Here is a 27,742-nt window from a genome sequence, read left to right as displayed (position 1 = left end):
GCACAGAAACAGGCCTTACTTTGGCCTAACTCATCCATGCCTACTGATGTACCATCCTGAGTTAGTCCTTATTACCTGCATTTGGCCCAAAGTCCTCTAAGTCCATGTACCTGTCTAAATGTCTTGTAAATATTATAATTGTATTCACCTCTACCACTTCTTATGGCAGCCCTTTGCATATACCCACCACACTCCGCGTGAAAAAGACGTCCCTCATGTCTCCTACCTGACGATAAAGACTGATCATCCACTTTATCTGTACCCCTGATGATCTTATACACCTCAATAAGGTCACCTCTCAGTCTCTCCTCATAACATAAATCATCGAGTCCCGGTAAAATCATTGTGAACCTTCTCTGCACCATCACTAGCTTACTCACATCCTTCCTGTAGTATGGTGACCAGAACTGCACACATTACAGTCTCACTAATGTCCTGTACAGCTGTAACATGACAACCCAATTTTTGTACTCAGTGCACTATAGTACAGAACAGATGTGAAAAAAAAATGCTTCCATGCAGAGAGTGGTTATGTTCTATAATCAATCAGGGCTTTCAGAAGAGCATTATACAGGCACTTGGAAGGAAATTGATTTGCAGAGTTACAAACACAGCAATGGAATGATGGAAGGTAGATCATTCTGGAATTTAGAGAAGGTAGACAATCTATTGAAAGGTCAGGGAATTAAGGGCGATGGAGACTGAGACAAAGAAGGCCTGGTACGGATTATACTGAGTGATGGGAAAGGTGTGAAGGGCCCCATTCCCATTTTCTTATGTTGTGTGTTGACTGGAATATTCTACACAAAGGCAATATGTACTTGATGGGCTGAATGACATCCTTCTCTGTTGCAAAGCTACTATAATCCTACAAAGGTCTGGTTAACATTTTTAAACCTAAACTGGCCAAGTCATGGCTGTCAGACGTGCATCATCTGATCCACGAATTCTGTAGAGCAGAGAGAAGCAAAGGAGAGAGAGGAATGGTAAGGGGAGGAGAGGAAGGTGGCAAGTTATAAAAATAAATGTAAATCAGAGGGTGAAAGATGGACTTTGCTTTGCACCTAATCTTTAACAAGCTGATTAGTGGGATTTTCTACGATCTACTGAAGAAGTTAGCCATCCAGCTTTGTTCAATTAACTGAAAATCATAAAACTGTATTCTGGAGACTGAAATAAAAACCAAAAATGTTCATCAGGTCTTTGGAGACTGTTTAATGTTTTGGGTCAATAATCCTTCATCAGGACAGATGATGAGTCAACGACTTCAACAGTCTAGAGGAGTTTTATACTGAATGAGTTAATTGGAACTATCTCCTTCATGATACAATGTAATGGCATTTGAAATTTGATTCATCACAATGTTAGTTTTCATTCCACAATCTGAAAGAGAAATATAAGATTTAGAGTACACACAGTACATTCTGAAGTGGTGTGCTCACTTCTGGGTTCAAGCCCCACTCCTGAGAACTGAGCACAGAAATCTCGGCTGTCACTTCACTGCGGTAGTGTTGGAAGCACCATCTTTAACGTGAGATATTAAACCAAAGCCCCCTCAAGTATAGTTAAACCATTCAGTATGAGATGGAGTAGGGTAATCCCTGGAGGTCTTTTACCTCCCACTCAACAATAAACAAATCCACATGAAACAAAATTGCTGAGGGAAATCAGACAGCACCTGTGAAAAGCAGAACAGTTAATGCTTGGGGTCTGATTTCCAGCATCTGTAGTTCATCTTTGATTCTCAAAACAAATGAGTTAACATCTGGAGTTAACATCTGTGTTCCGAGACCATTCAAAAGATCTCAGATGTGAATAGTTATCTCAATTTCTCTTCCCACCGATACTGCCTGAACTGTGATTGTTTCCTGCATTTTCTTTTTTATTTCAGATTTTCAGTAAACGAACGAGCCTACTTCATTTGTATGAAGGGAAGTGCCATCAGCCATTTGAGGAGTGTACCAGAGTGCTAAACTGCACCAGGACAACCATTTGACATTACCTGACACAAATGAGTTTTAAAGCTCTTAGTAAGAGATGTACTTGGATTAAATTTTACTGAAAGACTTTTGGGGGTAACCATCATTGCCTGATAGACATTAGCAGAGTAGAAGAGATGGGAATCATCTCCTTTGGGACGGCTTGTACCATTTATCTGAAAAGAATCTGCTAATGCTCCCGAGCATCTGAGTGCACACCCACTGAGGGTTGGCTCATGTTTCTCTGTGCTTTCACGATGACTCCTTTAATTTTCTGTACCTCCTATATATGGGAGGCTGAGTCAAAGAAAGATTTCACTTCCAAGCATCAGCCATCATAAATTATCTTGCACATTCCTGATTTTAATCAGTTTGCCATTATAAGGCATGCTTTGACTTGTCAAGGGTCTAAGTTCTAAAATTCCCTCCTTAACTCTTTCAATTTTCCTTTAAACCACTCCTTAAAATTTACCTCCTTGACATAGCTTATAGTCCTCTTCCTTAATTTCTCTCTATATAGATCGGCACTGGATTTTGATTAGTTGTACTCAATGTCAACAGCCTTCAGAATACATCTCTATGTTACGGCTTTGTAGAAATGGAAGGTTTGTTGTTCATTGTGTATGCTGCAAAGAGACTGAGCAGACGATTTACGCCACTTCTGAAGAAGCCAGGATGTGGATTACATTTTGGTTCTGTTACAAATAAATTCTATTTTTAACAAGAAATCATTACATGCCTAAAACATGCTGCAATTATTTTGCATGAGTTGCTAACCTCAGAGAAACAGCCATACAAGGAGTAGAGAAGCTTTATAGCAAAATGTCTGCCAATGGTCTATCTGGTCGGTTGCGCAAGCTTTTATCTTTGGTTGGGGCACATTTCTACATCAATGAACTGTTATTTCAAGAGCAATTACTCTGAGTGGCCAAACTCAGGCAAAAATTGCTCACAAGACTGACCAAGCTCCCAGATCAAATTAATCACCATGGAACATTAACCTACAGCACATGTGTTTACAGATCTCATGGAGTCCTTGAAATTATATTTCTTTAAACATATCTTCTGCACATTACACTTCAAGTTCTTAAATATCAAAACATATTTAGTTTATTTTGAACACTAGTGATTCTGCAGATGCTGGAAATCCAGACTAACACACATAAAATTCTGGAGGGACCCAGCAGGTCAGGTAGCATCTATGGAAAGGAATAAAGAGTTCACATTTTGGACCGAGACATTTCATTTGAACTGGAAGGGAAGGGGCAAGAAGCCAGATTTAAGAAGGTAGGCTCACTTGCTTATGGCAATTTTTGGGATTATCCCATTGAAAGCAGGAAATACTCCTGTTTCTGCTCAACATATGATAGCCTTTTCGACCTTACTGGCTAGGAGAGCCATTTTATTGAAGTGGAAGGATTCTAATCCACCTACGGTCTTTTATTGGCTCTCCTCCATCGTGTCCTGTTTAAGTTTAGAGAAAATAAGAAGTCGGACATTTGATACATCCTTTAAATTTGAATAAATATGGCGACCTTTTATCCAATATTTTCATTTAATTTGATTTATTACTCTTTCAAATTTTTTTTCCGAGGTTTTAGATTTGATCAGAAAGTTCCTTTCTCCTCTTTCTTTGGTTGTATCCTCAAAATGGACTGCCCAGTCCTTTTTTTTGTTTTGTTTGTTCTGTTTTTTTATAGTAATAAAAAAAAGATTAAAAAAAGGTAGGGGGAGGAGACATTGGAAGGTAATAGGTGAAGCCAGGTGAAGAAGAAGGTAAGCGGAGGGGGAGTGTGGGATGAAGTGATAAGCTGGGATGTGATAGATGGTAAAGGACTGAAGGAGGAGGAATCTGATAGGAGAGGAGAGTGGACCAAGGGAGAAAGGGAATGAGGAGGGGACCCAAAGGGAGTTTTATTTCAAATTTATTTTGAGAGTGATTATAATATACTAGGAAAACCTGTAGGTATCAATGTTCATAGTATTTTTCAATGGTCTAACACCAAATTACTTGCAGTCACCTTTATCAATATTCCAATTTGAAGTGATAAACTATGCTAATAAAAAACTACCAGGTTACCACTCTTAAATAAACCATTGTTTTGATTAGATCAACAAGTTAGGTTGAAAGTGCTGCCCAACTGAGCTGGCTAATGGATAATTTTCTATTTATGGCAAGCTGCTAAGACATATGAGTATGCAGACACTAGACACAGAAAATCAAATGTGAAGAAATGCCAGAATTTTGGATGTGTTTCATATAAACCCCCATCATATTCTATCTCAATATTGGGACACGTGCTCTCCTACAACTAAACCCATGCCCTAAGATTGTTACTGTTTGAGCAGCAAATTTATGTCCTTGTGTGTACGGGAAGGCCGTTAAACAGCATGAAGTTTTCAGAGTGTTGTGGACATAAAGTTCATGACATCACATAAAGCAGCCCCCCTCCCATTGTCTCTGTCTATACTTCTTGCTGCCACAGTAAAACAGCCAACATAATCAAAGATCCACCCATTGTGGACACTCTCTTCTTCCTTCTTCTGTCAGGCAGAAGATACAAAAGCCTGAAAGCACGTACCACCAGGCTCAAGGACAGCTTCTACCCCACTATTATAAGATTATTAAATGGTTCCCTAATATGATAAGGCGGACTTTTGACTTCACAATCCACCTCATTATGATCTTACATTTTAGTGTTTACCCGCACTGCACTCTCTCTGTAGCTGTTACACTTTATTCTCCATTGTTATTGTTTTATCCTGTTCTACCTCAATGCATGATCTGCATGAACAGTGTGCAAGAGAAGCTTTCCATTGTACTTGGTACATGTGACAGTAATAAACCAATTCCAACTCCAAGCATGTCTCTTGTAGACGAAAGCACCTCACCTCCGAGTTGAACCTTAGATGGCAGACGTTGCAAGAGATAATGTGCTTCTTTTTCGGTGGCAGCGTTACACCAAATGTGTGGTTTATTACAGCCTTCTGCACTGGATCCATCTGCAATTAAAATAATCACATTTAGAAGCACAATTAGCCTCATTAACTGTTACAAAACAAACTGTGCTTTATCACCTTAATTGGAAAACAAGAAAGCAAAATACATTAAGAAATGCTCTCCTGGCAGAGAATTAGTAAACCAAGGACCTAATCTCAGGATCAGAAGCCAAATATCTTAGAGCTCAGAATCAGAATCAGGTTTATTATCACCGGCATGTGACGTGAAATTTGTTAACTTAGCAGCAGCAGTTCAATGCAATACATAATCCAGCTTAGAGAGAAAAAATAATAAATAAAATAAAACATAATAATAAAAAACAAGTAAATCAATTATGTATATTGAATAGATTTTTAAAATGTGCAAAAACAGAAATACTGTATATTAAAAAAAAGTGAGGTAGTGTCCACAGTTTCAATGTCCATTTAGGAATCGGATGGCAGAGGGGAAGAAGCTGTTCCTGAATCGCTGAGTGTGTGCCTTCAGGCTTCTGTATCTCCTACCTGATGGTAACAGTGAGAAAAGGGCATGTCCAGGGTGCTGGAGGTCCTTAATAATGGACGCTGCCTTTCTGAGACACTGCTCCTTGAAGATGTCCTGGGTACTTTGTAGGCTAGTACCCAAGATGGAGCTGACTAGATTTACAACCTTCTGTAGCATCTTTTAGTCCTGTGCAGTAGCCCCTCCGTACCAGACAGTGATGCATCCTGTCAGAATGCTCTCCACAGTACAACTGTAGAAGTTTTTGAGTGTATTTGTTGACATACCAAATCTCTTCAAACTCCTAATAAAGTATAGCCGCTGTCTTGCCTTCTTTATAACTACATCAATATGTTGGGACCAGGTTAGATCCTCAGAGATCTTGACACCCAGGAACTTGAAGCTGCTCACTCTCTCCACTTCTGATCCCTCTGTGAGGATTGGTATGTGTTCCTTCGTCTTACCCTTACTAAAGTCCACAATCAGCTCTTTCGTCTTACTGATGTTGAGTGCCAGGTTGTTGCTGCGGCACCATTCCACTAGTTGGCATATCTTGCTCCTGTACGCCCTCTCGTCACTAACTGAGATTCTACCAACAGTGGTTGTATCGTCAGCAAATTTATAGATGGTATTTGAGCTATGCCTAGCCACACAGTCATGTGTATATAGAGAGTAGAGCAGTGGGCAAAGCACACACTCCTGAGGTGCGCCAGTGTTGATCGTCAGCGAGGAGGATATGTTATCACCAATCCGCACAGATTGTGGTCTTCCGGTTACGAAGTCGAGGATCTAATTGCAGAGGGAGGTACAGAGGCCCAGGTTCTGCAACTTCTCAATCAGGATTGTGGTAATGATGGTATTAAATGCTGAACTACAGTCAATGAACAGCATCCTGACGTAGGTCAGGAACTGAGAAGAATTGTCTTTTTTATTTTAGAAATTAAAACACAAAATACTCAAAATACTGTTTACACTCAGCAGACGAAGCAGCGTCTGTGGAAAGAGGTAGTGAGTTAATGTTTTACGTCAAAAGGCCTCCCGTCAAAAGGATCTCGGATCTGAAATGTTAGCTCTATTCTCCTCTCAGCAGATGCTGCCTTATATTCTGAGTTTTCCAGCGTTTTCTGTTTTCATTTGTTAAGCAGCAGCTGTAACGTCCTGCTGTGGGTTTAAGTAGCAATGAGCACTGAGTGAAACATTTCATTAAGCTGATGGAAAAGGTGAGGGCATGCAGCCCTTCTCTCGCGGCAAGCTATCAGATGAGGTCAGAGGCCTCAAAACAGATCATGGTCAGGGCTGACAAGTAGGTCAGCCAGCCAACTGTCCATTCCACTCATCAATACACCCTGCTGTGATACATAATAATACAGGCTACCGGGCATCAGCTACATTAAACTTTAACTCTACTGTAAATTAGCCTATTGTATTTGTTAAAGGGCTCTATTTCAACTGTATCCAGTTTACTCTTGGACTATCACTGCTAATCACAGGGGAAATCTTATTAAGTCACAGGGTAAAACTGCATTGTTACTTTGATGTTTAAGTTAATTAAGAATTCATAGGCATTCCCACCTTCAAAAGGAAGGTTATCCTTAGAAACAGCATTAGGGCCGCAGGGCTAAAGTTCTTTTTCTCTGTCTAAACTTGTCAGAAAGGAGATGTGAGAAGCTTTAATTCAAACCTGTGCATTAACTTGATGGGAATCATTTCATAACCTAAAGACATTTCTGAAAACCTTTGCGGACCGTTTATATCAACTTTGACAGTCTGATGCTTATATAGTGGATAATTGTTACCTGATGGGCAGTTCCCAAACCTTTCGTACAACTACTTTGGCATTTAATATTATGTTGACACTTTTGCTGTATTCCAAGTAAATAAATTGGATCAATAGACTTAGTCTCAATAAAGCGCTTCTGGCTTTCAATGCTTTTCTTTTTTATTCATTCAAAGATGTAGGTCACTAAAGTATGACTCATTCTGAATGGCTTGTTAGGTGATTTCTGGGACCAGTTATGGCCCAAACATGTTGTTGGAAACTTGGGAGACAAAAAAAGCACAAAAGGTGTATAAGATGAGTATAGAAGTTGGGATGCCATGTTGCAACTGTATAAAACATCAATTAGATCAAGTTCTGTGTACAGTTCTGGTCACCACACTACAGGAAGGATGGGGTACCAATAGAGAGTGTAGAAGAGATTCACCAGGATGTTGCTAGGAATGGAGGGCTGTGATTATGAGGAGAGTTTGAACAAGCTGGGTTTATTCTCACTGCAATGCACTAAGGGATGGCTTTATACAGGTTTATAAAATTATGAAGGGCATGGCTAATCGGAGATTTTTTCCCCAGAATAGTGGAGTCTAAAACTAGAAGGCACAGGTTTAAGATGAGACCGGGAAAAGTTAAAGGATTTCTGAGGAGTACGCTTATCTTACATAAGGTGGTGATTATCCATAACAAGCTGCCAGAGGAGGCACAGAGGTGATATTTAGATAGGAAAAAGCACAGATGGATATGCGCATAAAGCCGGCAAATAGGATTAGCATAGATAAGTATCATGGTTGGCATGGACGAAGTGCACCCATTGGACCTGTTCCTATACTGTACTATTTTGTGATTCTATTTTAGCAGAAAAGGCAAAAGTGAGCCAGTTGAGTCTTAAACAGCGATCCCTTTGCTGACAGTAGGTTTTTATTCCAGATTTACTTCAATAAACTACATTTATTTTATTTATTAATTCACAGAATGTGGACTTCACTGGCAACACTGTCATTTCTTATTGGCCCTCAAATCAGGAGAAAGGCAAGAGCCAACCCTGTTGTGGTCCCAAATTCACTTACAGACCAGAATAGTGAAGGATGGACATACCCTCAAAATAATAGGATATCTCTTGAGAACAGAAATGAGGAGGAATTTCTTTATCCAGAGGATGATGAATCTGTGGATTTCATTACCACAGACACCTGTGGAGGCCAAGTTATTGGGTATATTTAAAGTTGAGGTTGATAGGTTCTTGATTAGTCAGGGCATCAAAGGTTACAGAAAGAAGGCAGGAGAATGGGGTTGAGGGGGAAGATGAATGAGCCATGATCAACTGGTGGAACAGATTCAATGGGCTGAATGGCCTAATTCTGCTCCTACGCTTTATGATTTTAGGATGGCAAATGAACAAAACCAGAGAACTGGATGGGACTTTATGACAGTCTTACAATTTGATGGCTACTGTTAATGAGAATCACATTTTTGTTTTCTTGAATTCCGAGTTTATTTACATTCCCCAGATGTTCTGGTGGGATTTAAATCCTTATCCATGGATCAATGGTCCAATATTCTGGCTGCTGGTTAAGTAATTTACTACTGCAATCTCATACCCATTGCCACGGAGTCTGGTCTGTTTCTTAATCTAGTAACATAACCACTATGACATCACAGTTGGAGCGACAGCAGAGATTGGCTTGGATTTGCAGGGTGCAGCCTTGTAGCTTGCAATCCTTGTGATTCCAGCTTGGGCAGGTAAGGCCGAATATGTTGGTCAAGAGCTTCCTTCCCATGGTGCACAAGGCCAGGTCCTTCCACAATGTAACTAGGCCACATGGGATTAACATGGAAATGATGGGCCAAAGGGCCCAGTTTGTGATGTACAATTTGATGATTTTATGGGTCTGCATAAATTTTCTGTCAGAAAGCTAAGCCAAGCTGACTGCCAGAGTGTTTTGAATGCCTCTGCATGCCCACGACATTCAGAAGAATTCCAAGCTCATTAAGGGGAAATAATAGGTAGTGGCACCCATGAGTGAGTCCTTGTAACAAAAGCTAAACACTCCCTTTTCCCCTCTCCGGGAGTGGGGCACATGCCTAGCTTGACCTCCCGGACAAGCCTTCTTGTTCTGCATTTCACAACCCCTGCATTCTTTTGCTTACCTTCTAACTCTTCAACTGCTCCCATTCACTCATTGACCAAATAATCTTGTTTACAGTTTATCTGCCTTGGCCGCACCAGAGAATGCAGACGCTGGAATCTGGAGCAACAATCTGATGGAGGAACTCAATGGGTTGGGCAGCATATGTGGGAGGAAAGGAATTGTCAATGCTTTGGTTTGAGCAAGGTTTCAACCCAAAACGACAGTTCCTTCCCATACAACAGGAATTCTGCAGATGCTGGAAATTCAAGCAACACACATCAAAGTTGGTCTGAAACGTTGGTCTCGGCCTGAAACGTCAACTGTACCTCTTCCTAGAGATGCTGCCTGGCCTGCTGCGTTCACCAGTTCCTTCCCATGCCCACTTGCTGTTTCCATGTCAGTAGACTTCCATTATTTTTGGTTTTTATTTCAGAAAAGTTTACCTAAAGGGGGCAAAAAATCCGTATATCCTGGCAGATGAGGCTGAGGAAGGGTTAAACCCAACGCCACTGTTGCTTGATGCACATGGCTGCACTCAATATAAACCAACAATAGCAGGAATTCACTCACTGCAGTTAAAAATGCCTTCAGCCGCTGGCAAACTGTGGTCCACAATACAGTTACTGCTTTATACTCTCAGGAAACACAGAGCTACCTGTTTCATTTCCCTGTCAGCCCCTTTCCTCCTGCCCAACACAAATGCACAATCGCGGATTGCCTTTCAGCGTATTTAATTACAAAGGCAGGTGCATCAGTCTTGGAGGCACACGCCTGCACAGAAAAGCCATTATCAGCTCTCTGAATTCCATTCCAGGACCAAGCAGACAGGTGATTATAGAATTATCAGCCCACAGACTGTCTACAGCTCACCACCACTTGCTCAGAGCTTGTCTGTCCCCTGGCTTCCGTCCAAAAGTTGGTTTACATCCTCAGAGCAAATATTGTAAAAATGAAGATTTGTCGAAGCAGAACCCAACAGTAAATTAACCAAAGAACCATTTTAGCTCAAAGGCTGCTCTAATCTGATGGAAGTGCTGCAATGAACTAAATTCTTGCCTGATAATAGAAAACAATTGCAGTTAGGAGTGTGTAATCCCTTTCTGCAATGTAACATATCATATAAATATTCATTACACCTTCCTCCCTCTACAAATTATGCAGGGTTAACTAACAGGTTTTCCAGTCAATGTGATGAAGTCTGTACTGTGGAATATACTGCTTGCTTCTTCCTTGTCAGCGGGCTCTGAAAAATATATCTAGCAGGATCAGGCACACAGATAGACCCATCCTCTTAATTTGTAACCATCCTGAAGAAGTGAATGGCCTCCTGTTCCTCTGTAAACAGGATTGAAGGGCTGAATGGCTCCTTTTGTTTCTGTGTAAGGCGCCATGTGACCACCTCAATTACACCCACGTGACCATACATCTTGGGAATATGGGAAGAATCCCGAGCACTTGGGAAAAAGAACCTTGGGGTGATGGGGAAAACGTACAAACTCTTTACAGACAGCACCGTGTTGAACCCGGGTGAGTTGCGATGTAATAGCCTTATGGCTGAGCAGCTTCCCATTCCTGGATAGCAGACTCGATAAGGGCTGAATGGTCCCATTCTGTCCCCATCTCATTAATGTATTAGTCAACTGATACATTATCAGCCCAGCAAATCAGAATAGGAGCAAGGCAGAAGCTGGCATCATGATGCTGTCTGTTTTATTTTGAAAATTGATCTTCTTACATTCCCTGGATCGGAAAGGGGAAGAGATTTAAAGACAGAACTTACAGCATAGCTGGAGGGCAGGTGATCCATTAGAGCTTTGCTGAGCTTGAGCTCCCCTTGAGAGCTGACTTCACATGGCACCATTTTCCTTACATTTGTTGGGTAGCTTTAAGTACTGCCCAAGGTCAAAGTTAAAGTAAATTTATTATCAAAGTACATATATGTCGACATATGCAACCCTGGAATTCATTTTCTTGCGTGCATGCACATAAATCCAAGAAACATAATAGATTGATTCCTGGGATGGCAGGACTTTCATATGAAGAATGACTGGATCGACTAGGCTTATACTCATTGGAATTTAGAAGATTGAGGGGGATCTTATTGAAACGTATAAAATCCTAAAGGGATTGGACGGGCTAGATGCAGAATGATTGTTCCCGATGTTGGGGAAGTCCAGAACGAGGGGTCACAGTTTGAGGATAAAGGGGAAGCCTTTTAGGACCGAGATGAGGAAAAACTTCTTCACACAGAGAGTGGTGAATCTGTGGAATTCTCTGCCACAGGAAGCAGTTGAGGCCAGTTCATTGGCTATATTTAAGAGGGAGTTAGATATGGCCCTTGTGGCTAAAGGGATCAGGGGGTATGGAGAGAAAGCAGGTACAGGGTTCTGAGTTGGATGATCAGCCATGATCATACTGAATGGTGGTGCAGGCTCAAAGGGCCGAATGGCCTACTCCTGCACCTATTTTCTATGTTTCTATGTTTTAATCAATGAAAGACCACACCCAACAGGATGAACAAATGACCAACGTGCAAAAGACAACAAACTGTGCAAATATAAAAAGAAATTAAGAAATGAAATAATAATAAATAAGTAAACAACAACATGAGGTGAAGAGCTCTTGAATGCGAGCCCATAGGTTGTCGGAACAGTTCAGTGATGGGGCGATTGAAGTTATCTCTTCTGGTTCAAGAGCCTGATGGTTGAAGGGTAACCTGAAACTGTTCCTGAACCTGGTGGTGTGGATCCTGAGGATCCTGTACCTCCTTCCTGTTAGCAGCAACAAGAAGGGAGCACGGCCTGTGATGCTTGAACGTATTCACTCTCATTCAGCATTGTCTTTGACTGGTGGTCAGATATTTTCCTGGAAGTTATTTTGGGTTGCACATAGCTTGGTGAAAAGAAACCAGTTTATTTTGCAGCATTTTAGTACTAATAGAACAAAACTTTGCTAAGAACACTAAGCAGAATTATTTATGAGGGGAGGCTTAACAAGCAAAAGTAATATTAAATTAAAAAAGCTGCTGCAGACAAACTAAATACAACATTAAAATTAAAATGACATTTTAAAATGACTTGGAAGGACAGGACAGATCATGTCTCACTCCAACCTTATGGATGTTGCAAATGACTTCTAGCTAATTCAGTTTTGCAAGTTAAAAGTTAACGAACATCAAGAAAAAAAATCTGCTTATGCTGGAAATCTGAGATAAAAACCAAAAATGTTGGAAATACTCAGCAGGTTGGACAGCGGTAAAAGGAACCAGAACTAACATTTCAGATTCTTTACGATGGAGAATCTTGAACTTGAAATGTTTCTCTTTCTGAAGTTGCTGCCTGACCTGCTGAGTGTTTGCAGTATTTTTCATTTTTATTATAGATATTTGTTGGATATAAACTGAGCTTTGATAATGTAATGTACCGGTAATCCTTTCTGCCTGAGTGTTATACTTGCATTGCAACTGTCTGATCAAACTACAATATCAAGAACCAACTAAGTCACCATTACAAGAAACAGGAATGCTGAAAAAGCTACTGAACAAGTGAATGTCCTATTTTCGGTGAAACTGTAGTTAACTGTAATACTGCCTTGAAATGCTTTCCTCTTAGCCAAGACCATTTCAGACTCGCTCTTTCTAACAGTATCCTTTTAGAAGTATAAAGTATCCATTTGTGGGTTGTGTTGCTATCAATAGAGGACTTTTGAAATGTATGATAAAAGTGATGTACTAACATCTACAAGTGACATGTCAGTCAGTAGTTTTAATGGGCAATTGAATTGTAATGCTGTAGTCAACTGTTAGCATTGCACTAAGGACAGTTCTGAGTTAATGGCACTTTTCAGTGTCTTACAAATTGCTCTAAGTTGAAAGGTTACACTCGTGAACCTTACAGAAAGCTTAAAGAATAATCATAATGGTTGGGAAACCTTTAGCTTTCAACTTTTAAAAACGATATGCATCTACTGAGTAGGTGAACACCCTATTTTCACTGAAATGCTTTATTCCTGGATAGAATGGGAGTAACACTTAAGTTTGTATTGTTGTAAAGACTGTTATAAAATATGTTTGCTCTCCTGTTTCCTGGTGGCATTGGTAACACAATGTCAGATTCCATTCAGGCCCACAAAACATCTTGACATCACTCCACTTCCCATAGTGCCTTCACTTTCTCCAATACGGGATGAGCTTAAACCCTTTTTAACTAAATATTGCAAAGACTGAAGCTACAGTCTTCATACTTGTATTGAACATCCGTCATTAGCCAGATGATGTAGATGCATAATGGCAGTTCAAATGATCATGGAGTAATAGAGTAAAACAGCACAGAAACAGGCCACCAACTTAATCACTCTTCTTGGCAACTGTCTGAGAGTGAGCTTCCAAACCTGGCCTGACATTTAACTTAAATTTCAATGTCTGGAACTTACTTCCTCCTCATCTAGATGTATGCATTCCATTTCTACCTGGATGACATCCCATCTTTCATTGACAGGTTCATCAAATTCTGTTCACCTGTTACTCTCATGGCTGCAATTCTATGGTGGCTTGAAATCTTATCATTATTTACATTTTTACACTTTGCCTCACCCTCCCTCTCTCTATAATTGCCTCCAATTCTCCAGTCCTCTGAAATTGTATTCCTCCAAAACTGGTCACTTGACCATCTCTGACTTTAAGTACCACATCAATGGTGATCACGTTTTCATTTGTCAAGTCCCAATGTCTGGAACTTCAGAATTAAGCACTTTGTTCACGTTTCCCCCTTTTTTGTATACGGGGCACTGAATTAGGTGTAGCAAGGACATGATCTTCTGGAGAAGGTGCAGAAGAAATTCATCAAGATGTTGCCTTAGATGGAACTATGGGAAGAAACTGGATTGGTTGGGTTTGTTTTCCTTTAAGCAGAGGAGGTTTGGGGGTGGGAGGACCTGATGGAGTTATACAGTTGACTTGAGTTGACTTTAATACGGCATTTGACAAGGTCCCTCATGATAAGTTGATTCAGAAGATAAAGATGCATGGTATCTGGGGTGAATTGCAAGCTTGGATTCAGAACTGGCTTGCCCACTGAAGGCATAGAGTTGGGGTTTAAGGCTGTTATTCTGGCTGGAAGTCTGTGACCTGTGGTGTTCCACAAGAACCTCTGTTATTTGTGATATATCAATGATTTTGATGAAAATATAGATGTGCGGTTTAACGAGTTTGCACATAACACCAAGATTTGGTGGAGTTGTGGACAGTGTAAAGGACTATCAAAGAAATATAGCAGGATATACTGTAGATCAGTTCTAGATACGGGAAGAAAAGTAGCAAATCAAGTTTAATCCAGTTACAGTATGCGTGAAGTATTGACTTTGGGAGGTAGACAATTCAATAGCAGAGTGACCTTGGGGTTCAGGTCCATAGTTCACTGAAATTGCGACACAAGTGAGTAAGGTGGTAAAGAAGGTGTATTGGCATGCTGAGGAAGGGTCTCGGCCCTAAACGTTGATGCCCGACTTGCTGATTTCCTCCAGCATTTTGTGTTTGTTGTATGGCATTCTTGCCTTCATTTGTGGGGACGTTGAGCGTAACAGTAAGGAAGTCATGTTGCAGCTAATATTTCCCAGCTGTTGCATTGGGATCTGAATGGACCTTTGGGTTAGTCCAATATCCTGGATTATGACCACAGCAGGGAGGGTGTTCCTGATGACTAAAGAGTCCAGGCCAGAATCACAGCATGGGCTTTGGAAATGGGGTCAGGAGGAATTTATTCTCCCAGAGGATGGTGAACTTATGGAATTCTTTACCACAGAGGGCAGTGGAGGTTAAGTCATTAGATATATTCAACATTGGAGGTACAGGTGCACATTCCTTTATCCAAAGTTCTGAAATCCAAAATGCTCCGAAAATCGAAGTTTTTTTTGCCAACAACTGACATCACTCAGGTGTGACGTGGCAGCACTAGCAGAGGCCGCCAGACGTCAGTTGTGGCTCAGCACTCGTACTGGTTACATGTGCATTTGCTGCTCGCTGATATTTTGTGTTCACTGCTGACCTTCTGTTTAATTTCACTGTGAAAATGTCAAAAAGAGCTGCAGATACCCCTATGGGTAACAATGAGAAAAAGAGAAGGAAGCATCTATCATTATCAATAACGCAGAAAGTGGAGTTATTGCAGAAGCTTGATCGTGGTGTGTCTGTGCGGCGTCTTACTGAAGAAAATAGTGTCGGAACTACCACTGTATATGATTTAAATAAACAGAAAGACAAGTTACTGAAGTTTTATAGTGACAGTGACAGTGATGTTCTACATTTATTCTAATAAGTCATTTACCATGCGTTTGATTCGGTTCGTTTGAAGCTGTATATTTTTATGTTTTATTGAATGTTTTTGTTGGAAATACATCTTGTCATTATTCCCTAAACAATACAGGATAACAACTATTTACATAGCATTTACATTGTATTAGATATTATAAGTAATCTAGAGGTGATTTAAAGTATACCGGAGGATGTGCATAGGTTTGGTGTGCTGCCGGGTCCTAAAGTCCACTGCACTGAGACAGGTTAAATAAGGGACTTGAGCATACGTGTTTTTTGGTATCGGGAGGGGGGGGAGGGTCTGAAATCCGAAAAACTCTGAATTCCGAAATGCAACTGGCCCCAAGGATTTTGGATAAGGAATTGTGGACCTGTATATATATTTATTAATGCTAAGGGTATCAGGAGAGTTTGATGTCTCTGGACCTGTACTTAATGGGTGAAGGGTGAGGGATGTCTCATTGAAACCTATTGGATAGTGAAAGGCCTGGATAGAGTGGACACAGGGAGGGTGTTTCCATTAGTAGGAGAGTCTAGGATCTGAGAGCACAGCCTCAGAATAGAAGGATGTTCCTTAGAACTGAGATGAGGAGGAATTTCTTCAGCCAGAGGGTGGTGAATCTGTGGAAGCCAAGTCATTGGGAGTATTTAGAACATAGAACATAGAATAGTACAGCACAGTACAGGCCCTTCGGTCCACAATGTTGTGCCGACCTCAAACCCTGCCTCCCATATAAGCCCCCACCTTAAATTCCTCCATATACCTGCCTAGTAGTCTCTTAAACTTCACTAGTGTATCTGCCTTCACTAGTGTATCTGAGGCAGATACACTAGTGAATGACTCAGGCAGTGCATTCCACGCACCAACCACTATCTGAGTAAAAAAACCTTCCTCTAATATCCCCCTTGAACTTCCCACCCCTTACCTTAAAGCCATGTCCTCTTGTATTGAGCAGTGGTGCCCTGGGGAAGAGGCGCTGGCTATTCACTCTATCTATTCCTCTTATTATCTTGTACACCTCTGTCATGTCTCCTCTCATCCTCCTTCTCTCCAAAGAGTAAAGCCCTAGCTCCCTTAATCTCTGATCATAATGCATACTATCTAAACCAGGCAGCATCCTGGTAAATCTCCTCTGTGCCCTTTCCAATGCTTCCACATCCTTCCTATAGTGAGGTGACCAGAACTGGACACAGTACTCCAAGTGTGGCCTAACCAGAGTTTTATAGAGCTGCATCATTACATCGCGACTCTTAAACTCTATCCCTCGATTTATGAAAGCTAACACCCCATAAACTTTCTTAACTACCCTATCCACCTGTGAGGCAACTTTCAGGGATCTGTGGACATGTACCCCGAGATCCCTCTGCTCCCCCACACTACCAAGTATCCTGCCATTTACTTTGTACACTGCCTTGGAGTTTGTCCTTCCAAAGTGTACCACCTCACACTTCTCCGGGTTGAACTCCATCTGCCACTTCTCAGCCCACTTCTGCATCCTATCCATGTCTCTCTGCAATCTTTGACAATCCTCTACACTATCTACAACACCACCAACCTTTGTGTCATCTGCAAACTCGCCAACCCACCCTTCTACCCCCACATCCAGGTCGTTAATAAAAATCATGAAAAGTAGAGGTCCCAGAACTGATCCTTGTGGGACACCACTAGTCACAATTCTCCAATCTGAATGTACTCCCTCCACCACCACCCTCTGCTTTCTGCAGGCAAGCCAATTCTGAATCCACCTGGCCAAACTTCCCTGGATCCCATGCCTTCTAACTTTCTGAATAAGCCTACCGTGTGGAACCTTGTCAGATGCCTTACTAAAATCCATATAGATCACATCCACTGCGCTACCCTCATCTATATGCCTGGTCACCTCCTCAAAGAACTCTATCAGGCTTGTTAGACACGATCTGCCCTTCACAAAGCCATGCTGACTGTCCCTGATCAGACCATGATTCTCTAAATGCCTATAAATCCTATCTCTAAGAATCTTTTCTAACAGCTTTCCCACCACAGACGTAAGGCTCACTGGTCTATAATTATCCGGACTATCCCTACTACCTTTTTTGAACAAGGGGACAACATTCGCCTCCCTCCAATCCTCCGGTGCCATTCCCGTGGACAACGAGGACATAAAGATCCTAGCCAGAGGCTCAGCAATCTCTTCTCTCGTCTCGTGAAGCAGCCTGGGGAATATTTCATCAGGCTCCGGGGACTTATCTGTCCTCATGTATTTTAACAACTCCAACACCTGCTCTCCCTTAATATCAACATGCTCCAGAACATCAACCTCACTCATATTGTCCTCACCATCATCAAGTTCCCTCTCATTGGTGAATACCGAAGAGAAGTATTCATTGAGGATGTCGCTCACTTCCACAGCCTCCAGGCACATCTTCCCACTTTTATCTCTAATCGGTCCTACCTTCACTCCTGTCATCCTTTTTTTCTTCACATAATTGAAGAATGCCTTGGGGTTTTCCTTTACCCTACTCTCCAAGGCCTTCTCATGCCCCCTTCTTGCTTTTCTCAGCCCCTTCTTAAGCTCCTTTCTTGCTTCCCTATATTCCTCAATAGACCCATCTGATCCTTGCTTCCTAAACCTCATGCATGCTGCCTTCTTCCACCTGACTAGATTTTCCACCTCACTTGTCACCCATGGTTCCTTCTCCCTACCATTCTTTATCTTCCTCACCGGGACAAATTTATCCCTAACATCCCGCAAGAGATCTGTAAACATCGACCACATGTCCATAGTACATTTCACTGCAAAAACATCATCCCAATTCACACCCGCAAGTTCTAGCCTTATAGCCTCATAATTTACCTTTCCCCAATTAAAAATTTTCCTGTCCTCTCTGATTCTATCCTTTTCCATGATAATGCTAAAGGCCAGGGAGCGGTGGTCACTGTCCCCCAGATGCTCACACACTGAGAGATCTGTGACCTGACCCGGTTCATTACCTAGTACTAGATCTAGTATGGCATTCCACCTGGTTGGCCTGTCCACATACTGTGACAGGAATCCGTCCTGGACACACTTAAACTCTGCCCCTTCTAAACCCTTGGAACTAATCAGGTGCCAATCAATATCAGGGAAGTTAAAGTCAACCATGATAACATCCTTGTTATTTTTGCACCTTTCCAAAATCTGCCTCCCAATCTGCTCCTCTGTATCTCTGCTGCTACCAGGGGGCCTATAGAATACCCCCAATAGAGTAACTGCTCCCTTCCTGTTCCTGACTTCCACCCATATTGACTCAAAAGAGGATCCTGCTACATTACCCACCCTTTCTGTAGCTGTAATAGTATCCCTGACCAGTAATGCCACCCCTCCTCCCCTTCTATCGCTCTGGGTCCCATCCCCCTTGCAAATTAGTTTAAACCCTCCCAAACCATGCTAGCAAACCTACCTGCAAGGATATTGCTCCCCCTTGAGTTCAGTTGCAACTCATCCAATCTGTACAGGTCCCACCTTCCCCAGAAGATATCCCAATGATCTAAAAATCTAAAACCCTGCTCCTTGCACCAACTCCTCAGCTACGCATTCAACTGCCATCTCCTCCAATTCCTACCATCACTGTCACGTAGCACTGGCAGCATTCCTGAGAAAGCCACCCTTGAGGTCCTGTTCTTCAGCCTTCTGCCTAGTTCCCGAAACTCACACTTCAGGACCTCATTCCTCTTCCTGCCTATGTCGTTGGTCCCAACATGTATCACGACTTCTGGTTGCTTTCCCTCTCGTACCAGGATGTCGTGCACCCGATCAGAGACATCCTGGACCCTGGCACCTGGGAGGCAACAAACCATGCGGGTGTCCTTCTCACGTCCACAAAATCTCCTGTGTGTTCCCCTGACTATAGAGTCTCCAATGACGACAGCTCTCCTCTTCTCCGTCCCACCCTTCTGCACCACCGGCTCAGACTCAGTGCCGGAGGCCCTGCCACCGTGGCTCACACCTGGTCGGTCGTCCCCGCCAACAGTATACAGGACGGTAAACTTATTATTCAGGGGAATGGCTACAGGGGTGCTCTGCGCTACCTGTCTGCTCACCTTCGCTTTCCCCTCTCTGACTGTCACCCAACGACCTGCTTCCGGCAGCCTAGGTGTGACTACCTCCCTGTAGCTCTCATCTATGACTGCCTCATTCTCCCTTATGAGTCGAAGGTCATTCAGGTGCTGCTCCAGATTCCTTACATGGTCTTCCAGATCGCCCAGCCGTATGCACTTCTGGCAGATGTGACTCTGCGGGAGAGGGGAGTTCCCCCAAGACTGCCACATCTCACATGAGAGGCACATCACCGTCTCAGGAGGCATGGTAAAGACTAACTGCGAGCTAGCTTGTCCTCCGCCTCTTCTCGTCGAAGCCTCTCGAGTCAAAGCCTCAAAGCTCCACTCCTTCACTGGCCCACTCACGCACCAGAGGTTGATAGGTTCTTGATTGGAAAGTGGGTTAAGGGTTATGGGGGGGAAGGCAAGAGAATGGATTTGAAAATAATTCAGTCATGACTGAATGTTGGAATAAACGTGATGAGCTGAATGGCCTAATTCTGCTCCCATATCTTGTTGCATGGTTATGACTAAACAGCAGGATACTGAAGATGATCAGCCATTATCATACTGAAGGGCGAGGAAGAATGGGATGGCCTACTCTTGCTCCCATTTTCTATGTTTTTATGTATTTTGAGTATTTCCTGTTTTTACTTCAGGATTCATTGCTTCTCTTCTTTGCACCAATTTCAAAAGTTTCCTTCCTTTTGTTTCAATGCATCCTGCTGCAAGCAAAACCCATGTGATTTCAAAGGTCAACGACCTTTTCCCCGAGCTTCTGCTACAGTGCTCTTGAGATGGCAGCTTGAAGGTGCACACAAACTGCTCGAGGCAACATACCTGCCAACCTGCCTCCTACCTTCACTCAACATGTTAGAATAGCAAGCAGTTAGTCTGCTACCCCTTTGCTTTAGAATTTAAGAATATTTTGCATACTTAAAGGTATACTCCTTCACAAAAATTATAGCCTCTAACTGGTTGTAGACAGAGAACTATGCATAAAATTACTTGGGTATCAGTTTCTATGGGAACAAGAACTGGGGCAGAGAACTGCAAAACATAGTCTTTGACAGCTTACATGAAAGTTAACAGGATGGAGACCCAAATTGCTTTTTAAATAACATGAGAAAAGACTTTATAATGCTTCACGTGTTATTTCCTGGACACAATAATTGTGACTGTGACCTGAGTTTTCAAACCAAAGATTTGTAATGAGGCATGTGTAGTATGTACTGACCTTCCAAAGTTCAGTTCCACTGATGAACATAGAACGTAGAATAGTGCAGTACAGTACAGGCCCTTCGGTCCATAGTGTTGTATTGACCTTGTAACCTACTCCAAGATCAATCTAACCCTTCTTTCCTACATAGTCCTCCATTTTTCTATCATCCATGTGACTATCTAAGAGTTTCTACAATGTCCCTAATGTATCTGAAACTACCGCCACCCCTGCGTTTCAGGCACTTACCACTTTCTGTGTAAAAAACCTACGTCTGATAGCTCCCCCCATACTTTACTCCAATCACCTTAAAATTATGCACGCTCGTATTTCTCATTTCTACCCTGGGGAAAAGGGGCTGGCTGTCCACTCTATCAATGCCTCCTATCATTTTACACACCTCTATCAAGCCACCTCTCATCTTTCTTTGCTCCAAGGAGAAAAGTTACAGCTCGTTCAACCTTACCTCATCAGACATGTTATCCAATCCAGGCTGCATCTTGGCAAATCTCCTCTGCACCCTCTCTAAAGCTTCCACATCCTTCCTATAACGAGGTGACCAGAAATAAACACAATACTCCGAAACGCAAGAGATTCTGAAGATGCTGGAAACCATGAGCAACACACACAAAATAGTGGAAGAACTCAGCAAGTTAAGCAGCATCTATGCAAGGGAATAAATAATTGACACTTCAGGCTAAGACCCTTCAAGTGTGGTCTAACCAGAGTTTTATAGAGCTGCAACATTTCTATGACCATGGCCAATAAAGAGGTCATAAGGTTATTGAGAACATCCCTCAAATGGAAATTAAGTGGAATGCATAGTTAATAAAATAAATATTTGGGTGTCAAAGAAACCAAATTTCAGAACCAGGGTAAAACATGAAGCTAGCTGACACAACTCCCTCACAACATAAGACCCACAGTGATCTTCTACTCAGTTGTACAACATCTGACTGAAGTAGATGGTGACTCGTTAATCAACACCACTGCTTACTAATGTTCACAGTCTGTTATCGGCCGTGTTGGGAATGATTTAGAAGTGATTGTACAGCCTTAAAGAATGCTGGCTTACTCACAATTTTTGCAAAGCTTATCAATGCCTGTGCAGTAAATAACCTGGTGACTATGCTATAGGGATGGTGATGCTGAGTATCTGTTTGTCCTTGCATCTTGCCATTTCCAGCACACGGAACTAAAATTGGTGCTCAGTGAAACCTTCAGTTTTTCTGCTTGAAACGTCAACAGCTGCAGGAACAGCAGATGCTTCTCCTGAACTCTGCCACATTGCATAGGTACCAGCCTTTAGGCTGCCTCTGTATAAGTATCTGCTCTATTTGAAAACAATGTGACAGCGCACATGTTATACATGTGAATGAACGTTTTTCAGAATAAAATGAAGAGAGTTTTGCCAAAGGACAACAAATGTCTACAAGTAATGTGCTTTCCTCAGTTCCATGCTTTGATGATAGGACTCTTCTAAACCCTTGGTCTCTGCCACTTGGAAAGCAAGTGCAAGGGGTTCCATTACTTGTAAGTTCCAGTCCTAGTCACAGGTCAGCCTGACCTGATGTACTGTACGTGCTTATTTTCCTAAATCATAGAACTTCCTTCCCAGTGACTTATGCATAAAGGTACCTCACTAGCACCTTGACAAGGGCAATTAAGGTTGGGCAATAAGTGCTAGCTTTAACATTGATGCTTACCTCTTGAACGAACAACAAATATACACTTTCCAGAATTCACCGGTGGATTGTAAACCTTAGAACTTAAAAAGAATGAAGATGCCCAACCTGAAGCTGTTGGAATGTGGATGAGAAACAGTATCTATTTTATCAGCTATGCATTCTACTTAATTCCCATTTGAGGGATGTTGTCAATAACCTCGTGACTTCTTTATTGGCCATGATCATAGAAATCAGCAATAAATCTGGCCAAAGATTACCAAAAATGTTGTGTAGGGCCCTGCTCAATATTGTGGTGCACAAGGACACCCAGGTCTCATTATACCTTTCCCTTTCCTCAATCTGTCACTATTCAGATTATGATTTGTCTTCAATCTTCAGAACCAAAGCCTGGCCACTAAACTCAAATTATTGAAGTTCCTCACACCCACAGCTTGTATTTATATTCTTTGTGCCCTCTTTTTCCTTGTTTTGTGGCAGAGGTGGTCTCATCCAATGCGACTGCTTTTTCCCCCTTTGCATATCCCACTCCCCAAAGATGTGCCCTGATTCTCCTCAGTTCAATTCTGGAATCATTCTGTTTCCTACTCCATGATACTGACTGTGGAGAGATTCTGAACTCACACCATTGGTGGAAGAGGTGGTTTGCTGGTACGAGCTATGCAGGTGCAGTCTCCAAAGGCACATTACTCTGTGTAGCTGGGGAGGGGGAGAGACCGCCACTAATGTTGGTGCAGCTGGAGACTGGGAGTGTTGCCAATCCAAGGCAGGTGTTTCATTCTTCTCTGTGCTTGAATAACCTGACACTTTCAGAAGCCTTTGACAGTCTCTAAAGGCAGAGACTGAAGGAGATGAATTAGAAATTGGCTTAAGGGAAGGAAACAGTCGGTTTTAGTTTCAAAGAGTAACTTAAAGGAGTTTGGAAGATTAACAATGGTAATCAGAGGTCATAGCTAGGGCACTGACTAATGGGGCTGTGGAGACTCTTTGCTGGCTGAGACTTCCCCAGACTGAATTATAATTGCCCGTTAATCACTCCAAACATCCTGGTAGAAATGTGAGAGTAGAACTCTTAGAACAATATATTTATCTGCTGTTTCATCATAAACCCAATCGTGGCACACTTAGGGATTTTAAGAAGTGGAGTGCATCAGACTACCATGTTACTGGCTTAGAGTGAACTTCCAGACATTCCTCTATGAAGCCCAACTTCTACTGTGCAGGGAGGAAAAGTATTTCCCTACCAGATGTCTGGTATACCTTGGATGATCTTCCTTTGCAGGACAATATCAGAACTTGGGCACCTCACTCTAAGCCAGTGTAGCTACTTGCCCAGCATCACTTTAATGTTGACATGGCTCTTTATGTGGTGAAGTCTAATCCAGGTATACAAAATTATGAGGGGTATAGATAGGGTCGATACATGGAGCCTTTTTCCCTTGAGGTTAGCTGAGACTGGAAGTAGAGATCATAGGTTAAGGGCAAATATTTGGGAATATTTTGTTACACTTGAGATGTATGTAAGTTTCAGGCAAGCCAAAGTGCGTCTTTCATCAGGTCGATAATCTTCCAGTTAGCGTTTGTTTCAGTCTAGGTCCAATGCAACAGCCCAAAGATCGTGCTGGCCTCTGTTACATAGCTGTCTTGGACAAACCTCAAAAAAAACCACTGCGTTCCTTTATAGACTTTCTTTGCAAATGCACCATCCACGAGGAACTGGGTCATTATTTCATCTGCTTGAGGATCTTCCTGAGGGCAGAATTGAGACTCAGGCTGTGTCGGCAGGCTTTGACAGAGACTCTCACTGCCAGCCAAGCAAGGTCTTGCTGTTTGATTGTGATCTCTGGTGATCAGTCCTTTTGCCAAATGACTTTGCTTGGGGACCTATCCCCTAGGGTCCACTGCCGTCTTCTCTTGCGTGGCTTTCAGGATATTCCGTGCCGCCTGCTGCAACTGAATAGTATGTTGTACTCCAAATAGGCCAGGCACCAGGGACAGGTGGAGCTCCAGCACATATTGTCACCGGTTGTTTAGATTGTTGTTTCTACTGGGACACTGGTGCATATAAAATAACTGCAGTGCTTGCTAACACAACAGTCACTATAGTTCCCAGCAATTCAGTCTGAGTGGGTGACCTGACCCAGAAAATAAGGAAAATGCACTCAGTGGCCACTTTATTAGGTACCCCTGTACGCCTGCTCATTAATGCAAATATCTAATCAGCCAGTCATGTGGCAGCAACTCAATGCATAAAAGCATGCAGACATAGTCAAGAGGCTCAGTTGTTATTCAGACCAAACATCAGAACGAGGGAGAAATAGGATCTAAGTGACTTTGACTGTGGAATGATTGTTGGTCCCAGACTGGGTGGTCTAGATATCTCAGTAACTGCTGATTTCTGGAGGTTTGCACATACAACAGTCTCTAGACTTCACAGAGAACAGTGTGGAAAACAAAAACCATCCAGTAAACAACAGTTCTGTGGGCAAAAATATACCTTGTTAATGAGAGAGGTCAGAGGGAATGGCCAGACTGGTTCAATTAACAGAAAGGTGACAGTAACTCAAATAACCACACGTTACAGCAGTGGTGTGCAGAGGAGCATCTCTGAAAGCACAACACGTCAGCACTTGAAATGGACGGACTACAGCAGCAGAGAGGACGAGGGAGATGTCTTCCTTTTTTAAAGAAAGGGGCTTCCCTTCCTCCACTATCAACTCTGCTCTCAAACGCATCTCCCCCATTTCACGTACATCTGCTCTCACTCTATCCTCCTGCCACCCCACTAGGAATAGGGTTCCCCTGGTCCTCACCTACCACCCCACCAGCCTCCGGGTCCAACGTATTATTCTCCGTAACTTCCGCCACCTCCATCGGGATCCCACCACTAAGCACATCTTTCCCTCCCCACCCCCCGCTTTCCGCAGGGATCGCTCCCTACGCAACTCCCTTGTCCATTCGTCCCCCCCATCCCTCCCCACTGATCTCCCTCCTGGCACTTATCCTTGTTAGCGGAACAAGTGCTACACATGCCCTTACACTTCCTCCCTCACCACCATTCAGGGCCCCAAACAATCCTTCCAGGTGAGGCAACACTTCACCTGTGAGTCGGCTGGGGTGATATACTGCGTCCGGTGCTCCCGATGCGGCCTTTTATATACTGGCGAGACTTGACGCAGACTGGGAGACCGCTTTGCTGAACATCTACGCTCTGTCCGCCAGAGAAAGCAGGATCTCCCAGTGGTCACACATTTTAATTCCACATCCCATTCCCATTCTGACATGTCTATCCACGGCCTCCTCTACTGTAAAGATGAAGCCACACTCAGGTTGGAGGAACAACACCTTATACTCCGTCTGGGTAGCCTCCAACCTGGTGGCATGAACATTGACTTCTCTAACTTCTGCTAATGCCCCACCTCCCCCTCGTACCCCATCCGTTATTTATTTTTATACACACATTCTTTCTCTCACTCTCCTTTTTCTCCCTCTGTCCCTCTGAATATACCCCTTGCCCATCCTCTGGTTCCCCCCTCCCCCGTCTTTCTTCCCGGACCTCCTGTCCCATGATCCTCTCGTATCCCCTTTTGCCAATCACCTGTCCAGCTCTTGGCTCCATCCCTCCCCCTCCTGTCTTCTCCTATCATTTTGGATCTCCCCCTCCCCCTCCCACTTTCAAATCCCTTACTCACTCTTCCTTCAGTTAGTCCTGACGAAGGGTCTCGGCCTGAAACGTCGACTGTACCTCTTCCTAGAGATGCTGCCTGGCCTGCTGCGTTCACCAGCAACTTTGATGTGTGTTGTTAGCAGAAGACTACACTGGTTTCCATTCCTATACATAATAAAGTGGCCACTGAGTGTAGCTAAACTGCCCTAATCCCAATTTGTTCAAGCTTGCAAATCCCACAAGCATTGGGTTTCCTTGAAACTAGGACAGATTTAAGCAAAAATGTGTAGAATTTACTCTGACAGTGCACAGATTCCAGCTCTAATCCAGCCACATTTGCTAGTTTCAATGGGGCTGGTTTCAGTGAGTAAACTGACAAGGCCCCCACTGTTCATTAAATGCAGAAACCTGTTCCATTTTCCATGAAACCTGCCTGCTTTCCCCTGGAGGCAGAATCCTCAGCAGGGAGGGACCTTTATCATCACTTCTCATCTGGACATGAATTTATCGACTTGCACTCTCCTGTGGCGACTGAGTATTGTTTTGTGTCTAATCAGTAGTTCCGAGACGAGGTAATGGACTTTATATGTCTCCTTCAAAGTTTGATAACACATCACAGAATACTATATTTATTATAAATAATAAAATAAAATCAAAGCACTATTTAAATAACCAAACGCTTAGCAGTTTTTAGCACAGGTATATCACCTTTTATATATAAAGTATATATAAAAATATGTAACATATATGTAGGTGTATGGCCCTGTCTGAGTCAATTGTTTTCCACATCTTGCAACACAAACCCAATCTAACACACGCAAAATGCTGGGGAAACTCAGCAGGTCAGGCAGCATCTACGGAAGGGGATAAACAGTCGACATTTCGGGCTGAGACCCTTCCTCAACACAATCTTGCCCAATGCTACCCCTCTTACATGTTTCTGAGAGTTTGTTCCAATCTCTCTCTTCAGTGAATACAACAAACTCATCTGTGTGCTGTGTGTCTTTCCCAACCTCAACACTCACTTTCACTCTTTACATTTTCTTTATTTCTTTTATTTCAAATATTAATTATTTTCATTAAGCAGCTCATTCATTGTGTTGTTCAGTCTGTGCATTCATAGTGTTATTGGTTCTATACATCGGTAGTGTTCCCACACTCTGTGTACAGAACACCCTCGTCTCCCAGGTGGCCTTCTCGTATAAGACCACAAGACATATGGCCTAATTCTGCTCCTTCGGCCCATTGGGTCTGCTCTGCCATTCCATCACGGCTGATTTATTATCCCTCTCAACCCCATTCTCCTGCCTTCTCCCCATGATAGAAATGTCAGGTGTTTGAGATGCTTCCATGTTAGACTTAGTCCCTCAGTATCTAGTGGCAAAAAGGACTATAGACTGTGAGTCCTTCCCTACAAAAGCCTTGTGTTAGTTGCACGGAGTGT

General features: G+C 42.6%; 1 protein-coding gene across 2 annotated transcripts in view; it reads right to left on the bottom strand.

Annotated features, from left to right (window-relative positions):
• The window catches only part of znf385c (zinc finger protein 385C), a 266,688-nt gene that overhangs the window by 55,986 nt on the left and 182,960 nt on the right, over positions 1–27,742 (bottom strand). For both annotated transcript variants that reach the window (XM_072248633.1, XM_072248634.1), the window contains exon 3: positions 4,872–4,982. In XM_072248633.1, coding sequence (XP_072104734.1) covers positions 4,872–4,982 — 111 coding nt within the window. The remainder of the gene's footprint in view (positions 1–4,871; positions 4,983–27,742) is intronic.

Source organism: Mobula birostris, chromosome X (genome assembly GCF_030028105.1).
Source record: "Mobula birostris isolate sMobBir1 chromosome X, sMobBir1.hap1, whole genome shotgun sequence".
In the NCBI taxonomy this organism is placed as follows: Eukaryota; Metazoa; Chordata; class Chondrichthyes; order Myliobatiformes; family Myliobatidae; genus Mobula; species Mobula birostris.
The sequence above is the reverse complement of the archived record's forward strand: the minus strand, read 5'-3'. Positions and strand labels throughout refer to the sequence as shown.